Source organism: Seriola dumerili, unplaced genomic scaffold, assembly GCF_002260705.1.
Source record: "Seriola dumerili isolate Sdu_G_001 unplaced genomic scaffold, Sdu_1.0 BDQW01005691.1, whole genome shotgun sequence".
NCBI lineage: Eukaryota > Metazoa > Chordata > Actinopteri > Carangiformes > Carangidae > Seriola > Seriola dumerili.
Window position 1 is genome coordinate 333707 of NW_019179946.1, and position 18759 is coordinate 352465.

Consider the following 18759-nt stretch of genomic DNA (forward strand, 5'->3'; position numbering starts at 1 on the left):
CCTGCTGTGGACACAAGTGAACAGGAAGAGGTCTGAATGTGCTACATAATCAAATTTCTCTCTGAGGAGTGAAATCTGTGTTTTTAATGCATTTATTAAGACCAGCATCCAGATTTGGAAAAGATATACAACGTATAAAACATATAATGTTTTGTAAACAGAAGGCCAATCTCGCCTCACAGTACACCTGTAATTGCATACAGAGAAATCGAAAACAAAACTTATCTTTTAACCAACTATAATTTCTGGCATTGGTCCAGGTTGTGGGAAGGAGCTGGACATTGTGATGGTTCTGGATGGATCTAACAGTATCTTCCCCTGGAGCAGTATCATCGATTTCCTGCAACGCCTCATCGGGAACATTGAAATTGGACCTAAACTCTCACAGGTCAGTGTTAATTCCTGCTGGAAATGACTGTTTTTGTCTTAAACATAGGGGGATATGCAGTGTTAAACATCAGGTGGATAAATAGATGGATTATATAACATTAGACTGAAAAATCATGAATGAAGGAATATATTATTTGCTGCCAACTCAGTTTTTCATATTATATTATATTGAATGACATAAGTACCCTCCATTATGGAATTTTCCACATGGTGCCAACAGTAAGAATAAGTGTAAGATGCCCTTCATAACGCAGACTTGATGAACTGAAGACTTTAAAGTCTGTAAAGTAATTTTAGCCTCCGTCTTACTAAGTTATACCTTGAGTTTATTTCTGTCGTCTTGTCTTGGATCACTCTGCACATGGGTGGTTAGTTTTTATTATGGTTACACTGATCTGGCCTGGAGCTAGTGGAGTTTTCCAGAGGGAAACACTGGAAAGTCTTCTCTCTGTGCAGCCCAGCGGTTGTAAGTCACATCTTCCATCGCTGCTGAAGTCCTCTGCCTGCTGTATAAAGAAAATTGTGTCATATAAACCCCACCAGACCCAACCACATCCTCTGCAGACTGTCTGGGAGGGGACAGCAGAGGAGACAAGAACATGGAAACAGAGAAAAGAAAAAATAAATTTAATGTAGGATAACTTTTACAAGAAAAATGTGTGTTTGTGTTTGTGTGCGTTTTCCAGGTGGGAATAGTGTCCTACGGTGAGACTGTGACGCACCGGGTCAACCTGAGCCAGTTTGACAACACTCGTGATCTGCTGGAATTTGTCAAAGACCTTCCTCAGCAGACCGGCTTCAAGACCATGACTTTCCTCGGCATTGACACTGCCAGGTACTCAACATTAACCCGTCCAGCTCATCCGGGCCAGCCTGGCAACGCTGAGGCCAAAATTTTCAATTAAGTCATGACTGTTCTGGAAAGAAATGGGATGTTGTCATTTCTGTTAGGCTGGACAATAGACTCAGAAAGGCTTCTTATCTTAGACATCAACATGAAGCCCTCCTATTGGTCAAACACATTGATTACTGGGACGTCATTGGTCAAAATTCTCCTAAACTACCCAGCAGAAGCTCCCTCATAGTGAAAGATGAGCTTAAATGGGAACGCCACATATTTTACACACCAAAGTATTGGTGAGCACTACGACATATGTGAGAAAAGTTTATGGGAGCTGCCTAATATACATAATCATCTGTCATTTGGCTTAAATATTTTAGTTATCTTAAAACAAATTGCATGTTAATGCTAAGGGCCCAGTTTCATCAGGTGCTCCTTAAGTTGTGTTGTTTTAGCTGAATTTTGAAAATTTCTACCAATCAGGAAAGAGGCCTTCATGCCTGAGCGTGGTGCACGACCCGGCGTGAAGAAAGTCATGGTGATTGTGACTGACGGAGAGTCACATGACTTCCATAATCTAGACAAAGTCATCAAAGACTGTGACGATGATGGCATCGAGAGGTTTGGCATTGCAGTGAGTACCATCGACCTTTGTTCATTAACATGTTTGTTCTGTGTTTTCTTAATGTAAGAGTTAAATTCTGGGTTGCCAGTTATGCAACTATTCAGTAAATCCAGCAAAAGCTTTTTTGTTATTCCTGAGAAGGCTCGCTGGAGTATGCAGATTATTGAAATCATAGTGTTACAAAGCCATTTTACTGACAGAAAATACTGAATGATTTCAGTCAAAGCCCGTAAATCGGTTACACTTAGTCAAGTATATTATTTTAACAAGTGACAGCACATCAGTTAAATCAAGGGAAGGTGTAATGAACAACTTCTTTAACCATAATCATTTGAATCATCTGGTTACTCGCTCTGTGACTCAGTCATGCTTATAAGCGCTGATGTTGTTAAGCTAGTTGATTGTGTTTCCAGGTTTTGGGAGACTACAATCGTCAGAACAAAATGGCAGAAGATGTGCAAAAGTTTATCAAGGAGATTGAGTCCATCTCCAGTAAGCCGCTCAGAGATCACTTCTTCAACGTGTCTGACGAGGTGGCGTTGTTGACCATTGTTGACGCTCTGGGAAAGAAGATTTTTGCCTTGGAAGGTATTCCTGAAAACACATGCATGCTCACAAAATCTTAAGCTCCCTTGGTCCTCACCACCTTTAAAGAATTAGTTCAACGTTTTGGAAAATACTCGTATTTGCTTTCTTGCAGATGAGAACACTGACACCAGGTCAATGTCTGTGAGGCAGATATGAAGGTACAACCATGAGGCAGCTATCGTAGCAAACTTCTGTTTACCAAGAAGTAGCTGCTGCACAAAACTCCCCAAATAATAGCTTCTGTGTCTGTGCGGATTAAACAAATGAGATGCGTGTATAATGTGTCAATTAATGAGCATTAGAAGTGCCGGTAGACGGAAGCTGAGCTAACAGGCTGCTGGCTTTAGAATCATAGTTACTGTAGGAACATGACAGAGGTATCAGTCTAGCTATCTGCAAGAAAGGGTTATGGATCAGCGTATTTTCCAAAAATGTTGCACTGTTCCTTTAGAGAGAACATGATTTTAATACTCTCATCTTGTGTGGTTTATGTGTTTAAAATGAACTTTTCCTTTCTCAGCCACCACTGGCAATTTCACCTCCTCCTTTGAGATGGAGATGTCCCAAGCTGGATTTAGTGCACACAGTTCTAAAGTAAGTCTAAATGGAATTATTTATGTCAGAGGAAAACACAAATACCACATTTGTAATGTGAAAGTCAGTGGCTAAATGTAAAATCACTGAACCAGACTGAACGACAGATGAGTGTGTATCACCTCCTTAGGTCACAAGGAAGTTTACATGTCTGTAGGCGTTTAGTTTGAAAGGAACTACTAATTTGATGTTCTTGCGTAAGTGGATGCACTGCCATGGATGTTTTCTCAACTAATGAACTCAGTCAGACACAATTCCACAGTGCTATCTCTGGTGCATCTTCAACCCTTTGGTGATTCACTCCAGTCAGTAGAAGTTTCCACACACAGACGTTCTCTGTCCTCTTTGCTCCCACTGCTGCAGACATCAGACTGGTGCTGCTTTGTCTGTTTGCACGAGAGTGTGCGAGGCAGGGATGAATGTACAACACGAGAGACAACGAGGAGAGGCTGAATCAGATGCTTGTTCACTACTGTAAAAAACAACATGCTTGCTTTTGGCCCTTTACGCACCTCTTGATTTCATTCATTAGGAATTTCCTATGTCTATTTTAAAACAAACATGCTCCCTTCTGTTGCCTCTTCCTGCTCCTGACTCATGTTTATCACCTCCTCAATCACTGTGTACACAGTGTCTGTGCCTGCAGTGGCTCATTCAACCTAACAAAACCAGACACAACCAAACTGAGTTGTGCCACAGAACACTGAACACATGACGCCTCACTTTACCAGCCAGTAGCGGGAAAGAACCACTTGGTGAAGCTCATTGTGACTAATGACCAGTGTTATGTCCTGTGTGACCCCTCCCCTTCCTGTTAGATAACTCTGTTTCCTGTAGACAAATAGCAGAATGATTGATGGATATATTTATGTTCTGATTTGTCTTTTGTCCATACTTTCAGTTTTACTCATTTGTTTACATACAGTATATTTATTTACTCCTCAACTTTATTGGTTAATTAGTCAATCATGTAGTATATAAAATATCACTTGTTGTTTTTTTTTTCTGAGCAACAGTGCAAAACAAAAATTCATCCAATTTACAAAGATATTAAAAGAAAGAAACTGAAAAAAAAATCCCCACATATTAGTACCGGGATCCACTGAATGTTCCTGATATCAGCTCTGTTGTCTCCCAAAGGAAGGTGTGTTACTGGGAGCAGTGGGGGCGTACGACTGGAACGGGACAGTTATAATGCATACTGCAGGAGAAAAAAACGTTCTAGGGAAAAACCAGTTTTACGACCCAAAGACTGAAGCTGGGTATGAGAGACTGGCTGGGTACACTGGTGAGTGGATTCATAAAATCTTTGAAGATCCTGAAAAATATATTTTCTGTCAGCTTCTTTACATCATTTTCCTTATATGACACACACATAGAAATCACTTTTCTAGGCGATGGAAAAGCTTTACAAATATTAGACCATCATGAAATAATAATTCATAATAGAAAGAGTAATAACTGACCTTGTTTGCACATCGAGGTGTCAACAGAGTAAAAATCCTAAATTCACTTTAGTTGGTTGCATGTACAGTCACTTTATCTAGTTATCTTTATCTACTGGTCCTGGTCTGTTTTTAAAGTTATTAGCTATTGTTATTATAGTTGTATTTAATTCTATTTTAGAGACAGAGGGATGCTGAAGAAGCAATCTGACAGAGAAAGAGGAGTGAGGGTGTCAGGGATTTTTTGTTATTTATATTTAGTAACATTTAAGGTTTAAGCCAAGTTTTCAGGAGCTTTAAGAAAAAAAAAAACAGGAAACGTACATCTACCAGTGAGCTGGATAAAACACAGAGAATAAACACTGTACTTTTTACACTTGCATGAACACTTCTATCTGAGCTAAGTGTTTCTGTGTTAAACGGAACCAGATAAACGAGATATTCCAAGAGATTAAGAGAAAATGTACAGCGGCAGAATAAAAATAGAGCCTCTGGTTGTGTGGAGGTTTAAGATTTGTAATTTGTCTAACTTTGTCAGCAGATGCCTCTCTATTTGTGTCACATAAATAATACACACAGGCTCTTCTCTCTGTCCTGCTGCCTTTTATGGCTCGTAGAGCAACCGCAGCATTTTAATATCAAGTTATTTAATCAACATGTCATTAGAAGCAGCACTGGTAGGTCCTGGCTCGTGTATTGTAAATTCAGCTGTTGGCATATGCTCATATCTAATGGTCTGACCGTAGACTTTGCATACATAACCTTCATGTCCTTGTCTGATCTGTGAGTGTGTGTGCATGCAGGTTAGTGTGAGTTCCTACCAGCTTTCAGGAGTGGTTTCATCCTCTCAGTCAGATGTAAACAGCTGGCAGAAAAAAACAAAGCCACTAAAAATATCCCACAAAGACGGCCAGAGCGTTTTCCTCATGACATAATCATCAGTGTATGACGAATTCCCAGTGATGCCTGATTATGTAGTGTATGCATTGACTTTAATACAGTATGTGCTTGTGTATGCATTCTCCTCAGGCTATGATGTTCAGTCAGCATCCACCCCTCATGGCATGCTTTACATAACGGGAGCTCCACGGTACAACCACACAGGCCGGGTTGTTATCTATCGTCTGGGTGAAATGAAAAACATTGTCGTCTCACAGATACTGTCAGGAGAACAGGTGAGTCTCTCTCAGTTTGACGTCTGGGCTAACCTCAGTGTCGGTGTTTTTGCAAAGAATACGTCTATCATCAGTTTGTATGAAAAACTGAAAGATGATACTCTGTTCCTATTCTAAGCTAATTTGGTTCCTGTTGTTGTACTTGCTAATATATTTAAGACAAAGTAAAGTAAGATAAGACTTTATTTGTCCCAGCATTTGACAAAACACTATAACAATAGAAAACAACACAAAATTAAAATGTTGTTTTTTTGCTAATGTGCTTTATAAAATCTTGTGTTTTTTGTTCTGATGTGATGTTTTCTAATTTGTTGATGTGTTTTCTGTTTAGCTGTGTTTTTTTAAATGTTGCATTTTTGGTTTTGCTGTTGTGTTCTCATAGATATTGTAGTGTTTTATGTATATAATGTATGTAATATATAATCAGGGGAAAGGTAAAAATACTTACTAATACTTACTAATAAAGATGCACCAGTTTCACCACGCACCATTCAACAACTACAGCGCCCATGGGTTTTTGACATAGAGGATTATTAAGTCTCTAGACAAGCTTTTAATGGTTAAAATATAGAAAATGATATCGATGTCACAACCATGTGGATAAAAAATTGTCCTTGAATAAGCTCAGTGCTTAAAGGTTCATGACTGACAGTTGATCTGTGACTCCTCTGTGCAGATCGGTTCCTACTTTGGCAGCGTCCTGCAGACTGTGGATGTGGATGGGGATTCCTACACAGACCTCCTCTTGGTTGGAGCTCCAATGTACATGGGCTCAGAAAGAAACGAGCAGGGACAGGTCTACGTTTATAAAGTCGGCCAGGTACAACAGACTGAAGATGGGGTTGTGTGTGTCTTTGAAAGTTCAGTTGTGTTGTGTCAGGTTTCTACACGACGTCACACTGAGATTGTAGTGATACACCGACTGATCCACTATCCTCATCCCTTGGTGTTTGTTCTTTTGTTCTTCTTCATTACTAGGACGGCCAGTTTAAGTATGAATTCACGTTGAAGCCTGTCAACCAGTCCTGCTGTACCGCCCACTCAGCCAGCTGCACTAACAAAAATGAACCATGTGGCGCCCGGTTTGGCACAGCCATCGCAGCAGTGTCAGATCTCAACCTAGACGGGTTTAATGATGTGGCAATCGGTGCACCGTTTGAGAACGACCACAGAGGAGCAGTCTACATCTATCATGGAGATAAGACATCTCTGAAAGAGAAATTTGTGCAGGTGAGAACAGTTCCAGTACCATACAGGGATCTGCTAGAATATAATGTAACTATTCATTTAGATTAACATGCTTTCATGCTTTGGTGTCTGCGCAGCGGATCCCTGCAGGCGGAGATGGTGAAAAGGTGAAATTCTTTGGTCAGTCCATACATGGAGTCATGGATCTAAACGGAGATGGAATCACTGATGTCACCATAGGAGGTCTGGGAGGGGCTTCACTGTTCTGGTGAGACACGGCCCATCCTCAGATATAAACATTCACTTCTTAAACTACACATTCTACTTGAATTATTACCAGCAGCAGTGCTCGTATCCTGGAGACATCATCTCACATGTCCACTTGGCATTGTCTTATCCTGGTTTAGACAGCTGTGCATGTCCCACTGGGCATGTAGGCTTGAGACCAACAACTTCCTAATGATCTCTCTGTTAAAAACCCCTGGCTACATACTTCACTGTTGGAGACCAGCCTACAGAATTCAACCCCTAAAGTTTTGAAACATCAGCCCACACCATGATTTAACTTCCCAGGCTGACCTTCTCCCACAGTTCCTACTGGCGTTGGCTCAACTAAGCTGTGTGAAAACTCCGTCTCCCAAGTGGCTTAGAGTTTAAATAGGATTTGGCAGCAGGCGGCTGCTCTTCCTGGACTGCAGGCCGTGTTCAACGGTTGGGTGGAGAGAGAGAGTTGAAGCCAAGTTTAATGCTCAATATGCATCCGTTTCTTGTTCCTTCCTTCAAGAATGCACACGCACACACACACACACGCCCACACTTGCAAAAAAACAAAAAATAAAACTACTCATTAATGCAGAAATGCAGAATGGCCCCAGACTCACATAATGCATCTGTGTTTTGTAGATTGTCAAAGTGGAGCTGACCTTACTGCTCTTTATACAGTTTGCAGTTTATTCCAGTGGTTACAAGGGTCACAAGATAAATCTGAGGGGTCGTGAGATGGTTAATGGTGTTGCAAAGAAGAAAAAATATGTTCTGCAACACAAATTTATATTGCATTTATCTTTATTTTTTACTGAAATGTGGTGAAGTGGAGGAAGAAAAAGCAAAAAAGCAAAGTACAAGCACTTTAAAATGTATGTAGAGTAGTTTAGTAAATGCACTCACGTACTTAACTTATTTCATCTCCCCAGGTCCAGAGATGTTGCAGAACTCCGTGCCAACATGACCTTTGACCCCGTTAAAATAAACCTGCAGCAGGCTCAGTACCAGTGTGAACATAATGGACGCAAATCTGTGTGCGTGAAAACTGAAGTGTGTTTCAACTACACTATCAAATCTGACAAGCAGGACTTAAACTCTGCTGCAGGTGAGCCATACAACGCCCTATACTGATCTGCATGATTCTTGAACAGATTCCCTTGTTATTCATTTTTTGGTTTCTTATCTGTTCTGTCCTGCAGAGATCCGTTACCATTTGACTCTGGATGCTCTGCGTGCAAAAGCCAGAGCTTCATTTATTCACTCGGATGACAAAAATGATCGTAGGATTACCAAGTACCTCACCATCAAAGACAAAGAGAGAAAGTGTGTGCAAGAGACCCTCATGATGTCGGCAAGTACTGTGATCTTTATGTACACATGGGATCAGTTATTGTTTCGTACCTGAAAGAAATCAAACCCAAAGCGTTACACACAGTTTTCAAAGCAGCTTGATACCTTCAGTTTTTTTGACGTTCATTCATGAAAGTTAAATTCGAGTCTCGTTGGAGATGTAAGCGGTGTTTTGAGCCAGAAAGGAGACAGAACAAAGCTGTGAGGAGTCTTATACAGAGCAGGAGGACCTTGGTTCTAACATGAAACAGACCTGTCCTGATCAAAGCATGCCGAGTGCAGCCTCATGTTGCTCTGAGTGATAAATTATCTGGAGACACTCGGAGAGATGGGGAGAGAAAAGGCAAAAAATGAAAGAGCAAATGAGAGAAAGAGAATGAATAAGAGAATGAGAGTGAATGAGGTGTTTTGAGAATGTGACAAAGTGACTCTCCAGGTCAGGGAAGATTTCTACAAGTGGTCCAACAAGCACATCACAGACTGTTCATCACAGCTGACACCTTTAAACGTTGCAGCTTCCACACTTACTGTAAACCTGTGGTCTCCAGCAATGTGACATTTAGAGCCATGTGTATGAAATTTCTCTCTGCAGCCATTCACTGCAGCAATGGATTTTTTCTGATTAGCTGCCCTCAGGCGAGAGAAAGAGGAACTAATCAGTAGAAACAGCTGCTGCAGTTGTGTGTCCTGTGCATGAATACCTGCTCTGTTCTCTGTCTGAGCAGATACTTCCCACGTAGTCCAGGGTAGAGGTCATCGAGGTTCAGAAAACTATCTCACCTGAGTCCAAGACCCAAACATGAACAGATCTGACTGCAACAAACCAAAAGGAGATATGATGAATTAATCCATGTCCAAAAAAGTGTTTAATACTCAGTGTGTGCTAAAGCAATGGCTCCAGTTTGTTTTAAGTCCACACCACACAGTATCCAGCTCCAAACCAGTTGGAAAACCTCAGATTAAAAATAAATTGGCTCTTAGCTGCTACATTCAAAACTTCCATTGCCTCGTCCACTTCTGTTTTAAAGATGTCTCCAGTATGTCTCTTGAAACAATAGCACTGATTCACTGTATTCAGTGCACATACTGTGGATAGTGCACAAACATGTGTTAAAAGAACTTAATGAAATTCACTGGGGCTGGATAAATGGAGGAAAAAAATCAATAACCAACACAGCTGTCTGCAGGCCACGATGCAGCAGTCAGCAAGTGGTAGATAAACATATTATATACAGTGTGATTACTCTTTAAAATGTTTTAAGCAACAGCCACGATCTGTACTTACCAAGCTGAACTCAGGTCAGTAAAGTGCCTGAGTGAATGTGAATATGCAGCCTCATGTTATATCCTTCTCAGGGTCCCCTCTGGGTTCAATCAACATTTGGCACAGGCTCAGAAAGACCCATGTTTATGCCTTACAATGCAGATACAATGCATACCATACTGTAATGTGAAGCAGCTCTTTCAAATGGTGTCTTCATGTTTCAATAAAAAGAGGCTGTGCGCACTCAGAGGTTTTGATCAGCCCTCTCTTCAGCTACGCTAGCAGCATCACTCTAGAGAGGGAAACGTCTGACGGTCGATCCACCACTTTGGTCTAGTCTGAAATATCTCACCAGCTGTTGGACGGATTATTATGAAATTTTGTGAAGTCAAAGTCTGGCAACTTTGTTGATCCCCTGATTTTTCATTTTCACACAAACTGTGTGTAGGTTCTTTTTAAATGAGCTGAATTGATTGTATAAGTGTGAAAAATGGATGCAACTGCCAGTGATGGAAACTTTACAGCCATTTTGCCACTGGTGTGTGAACACTTGTGTAGTTCTTTTCACTAAATGGGAGATTTCACCACTGTCAGATATTCCTGATATCTCAGATTTGGATTGACAGCAAGAGTGTGGTGTTCATGTGTTTTACACCAAAGTTGGTCATAATAGTGACTGAATGATATGACATGAACAAAATAAGTTGAAATTAGTTGTTCTACCCGATTACATGCCAGTCCAGCGTGGTCTGTACATGCCCGTACAGTCCTGAGTAAAGGTCTTCCTCATCCTCCTTCATCTTTTATTTTCCCTCTCTCCTTCTCTTCCCCTTGTTGCTTCTCCTCGGCAGACCTGGCTGGATTTCCGAGACCCTCTCATGGTGTCTTTGGAGTTTAAACTAGCTGATGAGGACAAAGGCCCCGTCCTGGATGAGAGCCTTCCCAGATCCATCAATAAGACAGTAAGAACACTTTATATAAGTTGTAAGAAAAACCATTAAGTGTAACAGTAAGCAGAAGATTTTGAGTCAAATACAGGAAGGATTTGAACCTTGTCTCAAACATCCTCCATCTGTACATCTTTATAATCCAAGTATGAGAAGTGGGGTGTTCTTGTTTGGCTCCAAGCTCACTGCTGCTACAGTACATTAGCATCTGCAACAGCTGACTGCCATCCTTCAGTGTTTCCTCCAGTCTGCATTAGTATTTCAACACCAACAGCCAGAAAGAGTCTTCCCACACTCCCACATGCATACTTGTTTCTAACAAAAAGGTTTCCACATAATTGTTCCAATGAGTGACGTGTCCAGATAAACAGGGGAAATATCACATGAAAGTTTTGCTTCAGTGTTAGCAGTAAAGCCAGGGTGTGCGAAATACACAGTAGCAGCAACACCACACCATGCATTCCTAAGCACTGGACCCTGTGTGATTTGTGTATAAGCCCTGACACATCCCGACTCCCTCAGTGTCAGAATCTGTCATAGCAGCAATGTTACACCGTGAGGAAGCTTTATCTCTCCTCTTATTGTTATGGAAAGTAAGAGATGGGACACAAACACAGACACACACACACACACACACACACACACACACACACACACAGAGAGAGAGAATAGGGAAGTTATCAAATGGAAGCTGCAGTTTCTCTTCTGACATTGTACTGCAGATGATACGTCTTTTCCTGTGAGAGTAGACACTGTTGATGTTAACAGTCCAGTGGGAGTGACTGAGAATGGGAACAAATACGACTGTGACCCCCACACACTCTGCAGGGAAAGGAAAAGGAAATTAAGGTCATTTGAATGCACCCTTTTAGTCAGGGATACAAACAAAGACACAGCAACAGCAGCTTGTTTTGATTCTCATTTCTGTAGAGCAGCTTCTGAGGACTATGCTCATGGTTACTCCAGTATTTTAAAGATCCCCTCCAGACCTCTTTGAAGACTTATAAAGATAACCTTTCATATGGAATAACACTCGGCACACATCAGGGCCTCTGTCACTAACACATGTCCTGCCACATACCAACGTATTCTGAAAATATACTAATATTGAACAACATGTTTTGCAGTGCCATTTATACCTGAGGAGATAAGGCTACCTGCATGTTCAGTGTTAAAGTGACACCAAGCAAGTCATCATTGTGTTTAACTACTACTCGACACAAGATGTTTCTGTTTCACTGAAAAGTCCACTGTCAGTTTAAGTGTGCTGGAGTAAGTTGTCAGTCGCAGACAGGACTGTGAACCTAACTGAAGTGACAACAGGCAAGACACATTTTTGAGTGGAGGTAACTTAAAGATTTCACTCTCTTCTTTTTACGTCTCTTACTTGTAGATTCCCTTAGTGGACTGTGGGAGTGATGAGAAATGCATTGCTGACCTCTCTCTCGAAGCGGAGCCTAGTGTAAAAAGGTAAGAATTAGAATTGAAAGGATACGTTCACATTTTTCATGTCTATCTGAAAACAATAGTAACATGCCCATATGTCCATTAGAAGTTATTGGTTGCTGTAATTGTTCCTTCTGTCCATACAGGCTGTAAAGAGATCATATTTGTATTGTTTTATTGAAAGAATACAAGTTTTCACATTCAAGTTACTAATAGTTGATTATAGTGTCACTCACAGCACAGTGGTTTGGCCTATTTGCTGCAAACTCTTACAGTGCATGGCTGCCCCCTTGTGGGGGGATATGTGCATCACAACTGAGCATGCTGACTGTTTTCATTTACTTCTGCAGCATGGTGATCAAATCAAAGATGGACAAGATTGATGTGAAAATCAAGGTTAGAAACAGCAAAGACAACGCGTACAACACCAAAGTTATCCTCAGCTTCACACCCAACATCAACTTTATTAAAGCAGAGGTGAGGTTTTGTGGTGCTCTTGTGTCTGTCGGATATGTGTATACAGTATGGCCTGTGATGTGTGTGCTGACGCGTGTGTTATTTTGCTCTATCAGCCGGAGAAGGAATGCAATCTGAATAACACTAAAGTGGAGTGTGCTGTTGGATACCCGTTCCTGGGAAGCAATGTGGAGGTTTGTTTCAGCGTGCAGTACATTCACCAGACTACATATAATATCTATACAATATATATGGGCTGCAGAGAGTTGAGCAAACTCAAGACCTACCTTTTTAGTCTGGATTTTAATTGAATTTGATTTATTTTATATTTGTCTATTCATTTATACATTTTAAGGCTGTGTTACTGGTATCTCCTCATATTTATCTGGATTGTTTTCTTTTTATTTCTGGTCGTTTATTCTACTTCTATTTTTTATTTATGGTTTTACTCACTTCAAAACATCTCATCTCTTCCAGCATTTATTATTTTATGGTTTTTGTGTTTTAATTGCTCTGAAATGCACTTTGCGTTACGTTGTTTAAAGTCCGATTTATTTGCTGAGTTATTCTTTATTTTTATTAATGCTAATCAAAGGTTTGATCTAATGTTCACAGGAGAATTTGAGGGTGAAATTTCAGATGAATCCCAAACATGTTAAGGAGGTAATTCAGATCAATGTGACAGCTACAAGGTGAGACAATCAGTAGAGTATGTTTTATTTCCAGTTTGAAGCTGTTTACCTTAAATGATTCTGTTGCAAAAATGAGAATTTGCTAATTAATTTTACACATGTGCATTGGAATAGTGCAAATCTCTTTTTAATTTTCCCACAGTGACAGTGAAGAGCTGGCCTCTACCCTGAATGACAACACAGTGCTCATCTCGGTCCCTGTGAAGTATGAACCTGGACTCATATTCTCAGTGTGAGTAGCTGTAGTTGTTCATCACACGTCATGTGTTCTGCTCTCCCGCCACGCTGCACTGTAAAAGTGGATACAATATTGGTGTCTATAGATGTTTCATGTTGGACATTTTGATTTGTCATAGCAAGAAACAGCACAGGTGTGTTGAAAAGTGAAAAAATCTAATATGATCGTTTTAAAATGTGCATCTTGTAGGCGGCCTGTGGATGGACACATCATAGTAAAAGAGGGTGAACAGTATGCCACTGTGTTCAATGACACCAGGATGATTGGAGAGGAGGTCAACGTCAGTTACACGGTAGAGATCACAACTGCTGATTTGATAATGCGAACATAGAGCTGCATGCAGGTGTGGTACGTTCGGTCACTCTTTATCCGTCTCACTCTGCCTCTGCCTCTCCGTCTCACCTCTCTTCAGGTGAAGGAGGCAGGCGATGTGGTGACTCCACCCCTTGACCTTACTGTTACGTATCCTCAACGGTCTCCTCGGGGGAACAACTTGCTGTACCTCACACATGTCACCACCAGCCCAAAGGTATGTATGCACACACACACACATGTAGAGATGCAAGTATATTGGAACAGACAGACACGCCTTCATATCTACTTTTCCTTTCTCTGCAGGTGAAATGTGACGCAGCGAGGTTGATTAACCCTGATCAAATTAACCCAAGAACTAAAACCCCCAATCCAAACAAAGAAACACTTAGTGTCTTCCTGTTGGTGAGTAATGTAGGGTTTATTTCCCAAAGACTGTTCACCTTTCATAAAGCCAGATGACCAGTGAAACCAGACTTATTACTTATTTCAGTAATTCAGTCTAATTTATAGGAAATTCTATTTCATAAAGAAGGTTTAAATAATTCTGACCTGAGTTGTAAATGGAAACTGATCCCTCCAGACTAACCTGGTCCTGTTTTCATGAAAGGGTAACAACCCTATTTATCATTTTGTAAGTAGTATATAAATAAGTAATCAGTGGTTTATTAATGTATTTGTTAACAACTGTAACTCCTCCTGGGGACATCCATAAGTGAAGGCTGATCTTGGTTTGGCCTCCTTGATGAAACACCTCTGTGTGTGCTCCTGTCTCACCATGTGTTATTGTTGTGTTTGTTCTACAGACCTGTTCTGCAGACCGTGATGTGTACTGTCCATCATTTACCTGCACCCTCCCTGAGGCTCAGACCAGTCAGGTCAATGTCACATTCAGAGTGTGGAAACCTACATTCATTAAGGTGGGTTTTAAGTGATTCATTTTCCCTTGTCATGCCTCCCTCTGAACGATGATAAATGATAGACTAACAGAGAGTAAAGTAGAGCGGTTGACAGCCAGCTGACTGATGGATGGATAGACAGGAAAGCAAACGTTTAAAGGAGATTCATCTTGCAGGGGGAGTTTTCCAGTGTGCACATGTTGGTGAATGGTACGCTGGGGATCAAGAACACAAACCTGTTTGAACTAAACAGCAATGACAGGACCAGACTTGTAAGTCATAAAGTTTTTGTGTAGTATTGTATTTTGTTATTGTCATGAAATACTTGTGTGTGTTTGCATGTGTGTGTATATTTATTATATGTGTACGTGTCCTACTCAGGTGAAGATCCAGGTTTCGAAGGAGAGTTTAGGAGGAATCCCTATCTGGGTCATCATAATCAGCATCCTGATAGGACTGCTGATCTTAGCACTTGTCATCTTCGCTCTTTGGAAGGTAATATTTCCCGAGTTAGACTGCACAGTGTTTAAAATCTTCAAATATCAAATCACCATGTGTGTGAAATTGTCACTAGTTAAGTTTCCTGCACAAATTTTACGTGAATGTCAAGAAAATTGGCAAAAGAAAATGTGGATTAATGTGTGTGTCCATCCACTGCTGTTATGCAAATATTAGGAGTGAGTTCATTGAGATAAAAAGTAGGTGGTGCAGGGCAGAGTAACAAAATGATCTAAAAGTACAAGTCGAACCTGAAAAAGAGTAAAACAATGTAGAATGTAGGAAATATGGTTGTTTGTATTTTTGCATTTTTTCCAACAAATGAGAAGATCCATGCCACTCTCATTTCTGTAAGATAGATATGAATCTACAACAAGGACATGGTTAGCTTAGCTTAGCATAAAGATAGAAGACGAGGGGGAAAAAAGTCAACTGGGAGCCTCAAGATGATGACGAGACTTCTCTCTTTGCCCCCTGCCAAGAAATAGCCCCACACATAACAGCAGTTATATACAGTAGTATGTTCTATACACTTGACTCCCATAAAACCACAACATGTCGCTTATATGCATCTGTTTTTCACAGATTAAACAAATCAGATTTGACATGTTAATTAGAAAGCTCTGGGGATAGTTGCAAGTGGATTTTTTAAAAACTTTTGGACAAAGTCAGGTTAGCTGTTTCCAACTGTTTCCAGTCTTAATGCTAAGCTAAGCCTCTCTGTAGCTTCATATTAACTGCATACAGATATGAGAGTGGCATTGATATTCTCATCTACACTAACTCTCAGCAAGAGTTTGCCAAAGCTGTTGCTTTAACACAGGCAGTGAATAGTTTTGTAACTGAGTTTTCTGTTTCTCCTCCAGCTGGGCTTCTTCAAGAGAAGAACCAATGACTACACAAAGGACGAAATAATGGACTGAAGTATCCAGACAGCAAGCAGCTCTGTGAGCGACTGCTTCCAGAGCCATCAGGTCGCACAAGTGACACAGACAGTTGGACACACAGAGAAGATGCCAAGACCCACAAACACCTCAGCGCTAAGACACAGGGGCTACCTGGAAAACACAAGTACCGTTCACTGTTTCCTTCGCAAGTCTGGGTTAAATAATGTTTGCAAATACTTCCAAACTCTTGTTCTTTGCTGCTGTCAGCACTTGGCTACAACACTGGGCCAATTCAGATGGTCTCACATACGGAGAGTTCTCAAAGAGAAACTTCCTTTTAATTGTGTAACATCTTCAGCACTCACTGTGTGCATGAAAAACTCCAAGCATCTGAGTCTCCATGCAAAACAAATGCTAAGAGGTAACTGCAAACATTGTTTGTTCTTGGTCATCTTCTTTCTAAAGTAAAGCCAGGTCAGTCAGTTCAAGAAGAGCAACCAGGAAGGAGGAAGACATCACTTACCATGCACCTTTTGGCAAAGTAGCAAATATCTGTATTACATACAGCAGTTTTGCAAAACCTTCAGAGCTACAATAGCTGCACTCCAGCTTTAGAGGAAAAGAGCACTCAGGTTTTTCAGTGTGAACATCCAAAGTCGCCTCACTTACTTTCTATATCATTACAGCAGCAATGTCCAAAGGTCTGTTTGCTTCTGAGACAATATGTGAACTTTTTATGTGTTGGAGCAGTCTGTCTGATAATTTAGACTCTTGTGTTGCTTGATTAGTTTTTCAAAACACTGTACCTTTTAGCGTTTTATATCATTTTGTTTGACATTTTTGTTGAGTTTTAGCAATACGACATGGCACATTCTTCATCCTTAATGTTAAAATGTTGGCTAAAGACACTGACCTGAACACAAGCTTTTTACTAAACAAAGGTGCAGCCTGTATGCTTTTATTTTTTATACTTTTGATCTTAGTTAACCAGTTCAACAACCAAAAAGTCTTGTCCCACCTCCTATGTTAAATGTTTGTAATTAGTTTCACCTTGGTTATTGAGGGATACAGAGAGCTGCACCTTCAAAATCCAAACCTTTGATTGTACTGTAAATATAAGTAAGTCCTCAAAAATGTAAAGCTTTAAAATGTACAGAATTGTGTTTGCTTTAATTCGTGTAAATTAAGAGATGTTATACACAAGTCTTATCTTTTTTTGTGTGTGTGATCAGTGGTCAGAGAACATGATTTTGCTCAGGTGCTACCAGTATCATGAATGATAACATTAACATTTGACGTACAGGAAAATTATCTGGCCTCTCTCACAATTTCAAAGCTGATGCAAATATGTAAATATTGTTATATTTTGATGCGAAAGTGAAAGTATAATTATTCTGTACTGAAACTATACATGAGATGAGGGTTTGTATCCACTACTTTGGTTTTAAGCCTGTTGAATGACTGTGTTTTGAATGCAGAGGCTTTAACATGATTGAGTTGAGATACGACTGTAGCATACTTCGTGTTCAACCTTTTTAATTTGCAAAATAGAGGGTAATGTTCCTCCACCATAGAAATATACATGTATGTGTCACTATTCACCAGCAGTTTTCTCTGTTACCCTAAAGTAAATGGGACTCACTGCTAAATGGTTTGTTATGTAGACAAGCTACAACATGTACACAAAGCATTGGTATACTGTAGGCTCATTGTCACCCCATATGCGGTACAAAGTACCTTACAATTCATTCAGGTTTTCTGTCTCGTTTTTGTTTCCAGAAGTTGCACGGTTACACAGTATGTTAAAAGAGATTATATTGTATGTTGGGGAGACTGAGTTTCTTCTTCTTTCTTGACTTTTTTCCTCATTGTTGTACAATAAAGCTGAGGGAAGACAGCAAGAAGAAGAGCTTTTGAATATTTAAATACTCCTCAGCACTCACTCTCCACTGTTAACATGAAGCACATGTAATAAATTGTATGTACAGAATGTGTAACTGTTGGTCATTTTAAGATTGTACGGCTGCATCAGGCTTATGCACGAGGGTGGAGTCATGAGTCTCTCTTTGTCCACTTGCATAGAAAGAGGTAGTTTCTCAGAGCTTACCCTCTGGTAAGCTCTGAGAAAGAGTCAAGATGAGAGTAAGGCTCAAAGTGAGAGTTGTGAGCTCCATCCCAGCCTTCTACACTGCTGTGAAGTCTTCATTGTAATGCACTGGTTTGTCAGACTGTATGCGTCCTCATCAGCACAGAAATGAAATGAATCTTATGTACAAAAATAAAGACTTTTTATGAAAAAGGTCTTGATCATCAATTCTTTTGCTTCCATTTTTCTGTGAGTCAAGTAATTAACACACAGGAAACCTCAGACGAGATCTTATTATTCCATCACATGTGTACTGTTAATGCCACAACCAACAATTGTCTTCATTGTCAGTACATTTGACAGTTATATTCTTTAATTATTAATTGATTGAAAACAGTGAAAATTTACCATCATTATTCCATGACGCCCAAATTAACATATTCGAATCCCTTGTTTTGTCTGACCAACTGTCAAAAATACAAAGATATCGAGTTTACTATCATAGAAAATTCAGGTAAATAGCAAATATTGAGAGGCTGGAACAAGTGGATTTCTGGCACCATTCCTTTAAAAA

The 18759-nt window shown here is 40.2% G+C and overlaps 1 protein-coding gene across 1 annotated transcript in view; it reads left to right on the plus strand.

The window, feature by feature from the left end:
- itga1 (integrin subunit alpha 1) overlaps nucleotides 1-18377 on the plus strand; it is a 48329-nt gene extending 29952 nt beyond the window's left edge. Inside the window, exons 6-30 of the mRNA XM_022769830.1 lie at nucleotides 261-388; nucleotides 1077-1225; nucleotides 1715-1865; nucleotides 2270-2444; nucleotides 2965-3038; nucleotides 4179-4326; nucleotides 5513-5658; nucleotides 6335-6478; nucleotides 6637-6888; nucleotides 6984-7114; nucleotides 8040-8215; nucleotides 8310-8461; nucleotides 10576-10686; nucleotides 12065-12141; nucleotides 12468-12594; nucleotides 12690-12767; nucleotides 13189-13265; nucleotides 13408-13497; nucleotides 13693-13795; nucleotides 13916-14032; nucleotides 14122-14220; nucleotides 14622-14735; nucleotides 14891-14986; nucleotides 15096-15209; nucleotides 16079-18377. Coding sequence (XP_022625551.1) covers nucleotides 261-388; nucleotides 1077-1225; nucleotides 1715-1865; nucleotides 2270-2444; nucleotides 2965-3038; nucleotides 4179-4326; nucleotides 5513-5658; nucleotides 6335-6478; nucleotides 6637-6888; nucleotides 6984-7114; nucleotides 8040-8215; nucleotides 8310-8461; nucleotides 10576-10686; nucleotides 12065-12141; nucleotides 12468-12594; nucleotides 12690-12767; nucleotides 13189-13265; nucleotides 13408-13497; nucleotides 13693-13795; nucleotides 13916-14032; nucleotides 14122-14220; nucleotides 14622-14735; nucleotides 14891-14986; nucleotides 15096-15209; nucleotides 16079-16135 — 3086 coding nt within the window. The 3' untranslated portion in view covers nucleotides 16136-18377. The remainder of the gene's footprint in view (nucleotides 1-260; nucleotides 389-1076; nucleotides 1226-1714; nucleotides 1866-2269; nucleotides 2445-2964; nucleotides 3039-4178; nucleotides 4327-5512; nucleotides 5659-6334; nucleotides 6479-6636; nucleotides 6889-6983; nucleotides 7115-8039; nucleotides 8216-8309; nucleotides 8462-10575; nucleotides 10687-12064; nucleotides 12142-12467; nucleotides 12595-12689; nucleotides 12768-13188; nucleotides 13266-13407; nucleotides 13498-13692; nucleotides 13796-13915; nucleotides 14033-14121; nucleotides 14221-14621; nucleotides 14736-14890; nucleotides 14987-15095; nucleotides 15210-16078) is intronic.
- Nucleotides 18378-18759: the final 382 nt, after the last annotated feature.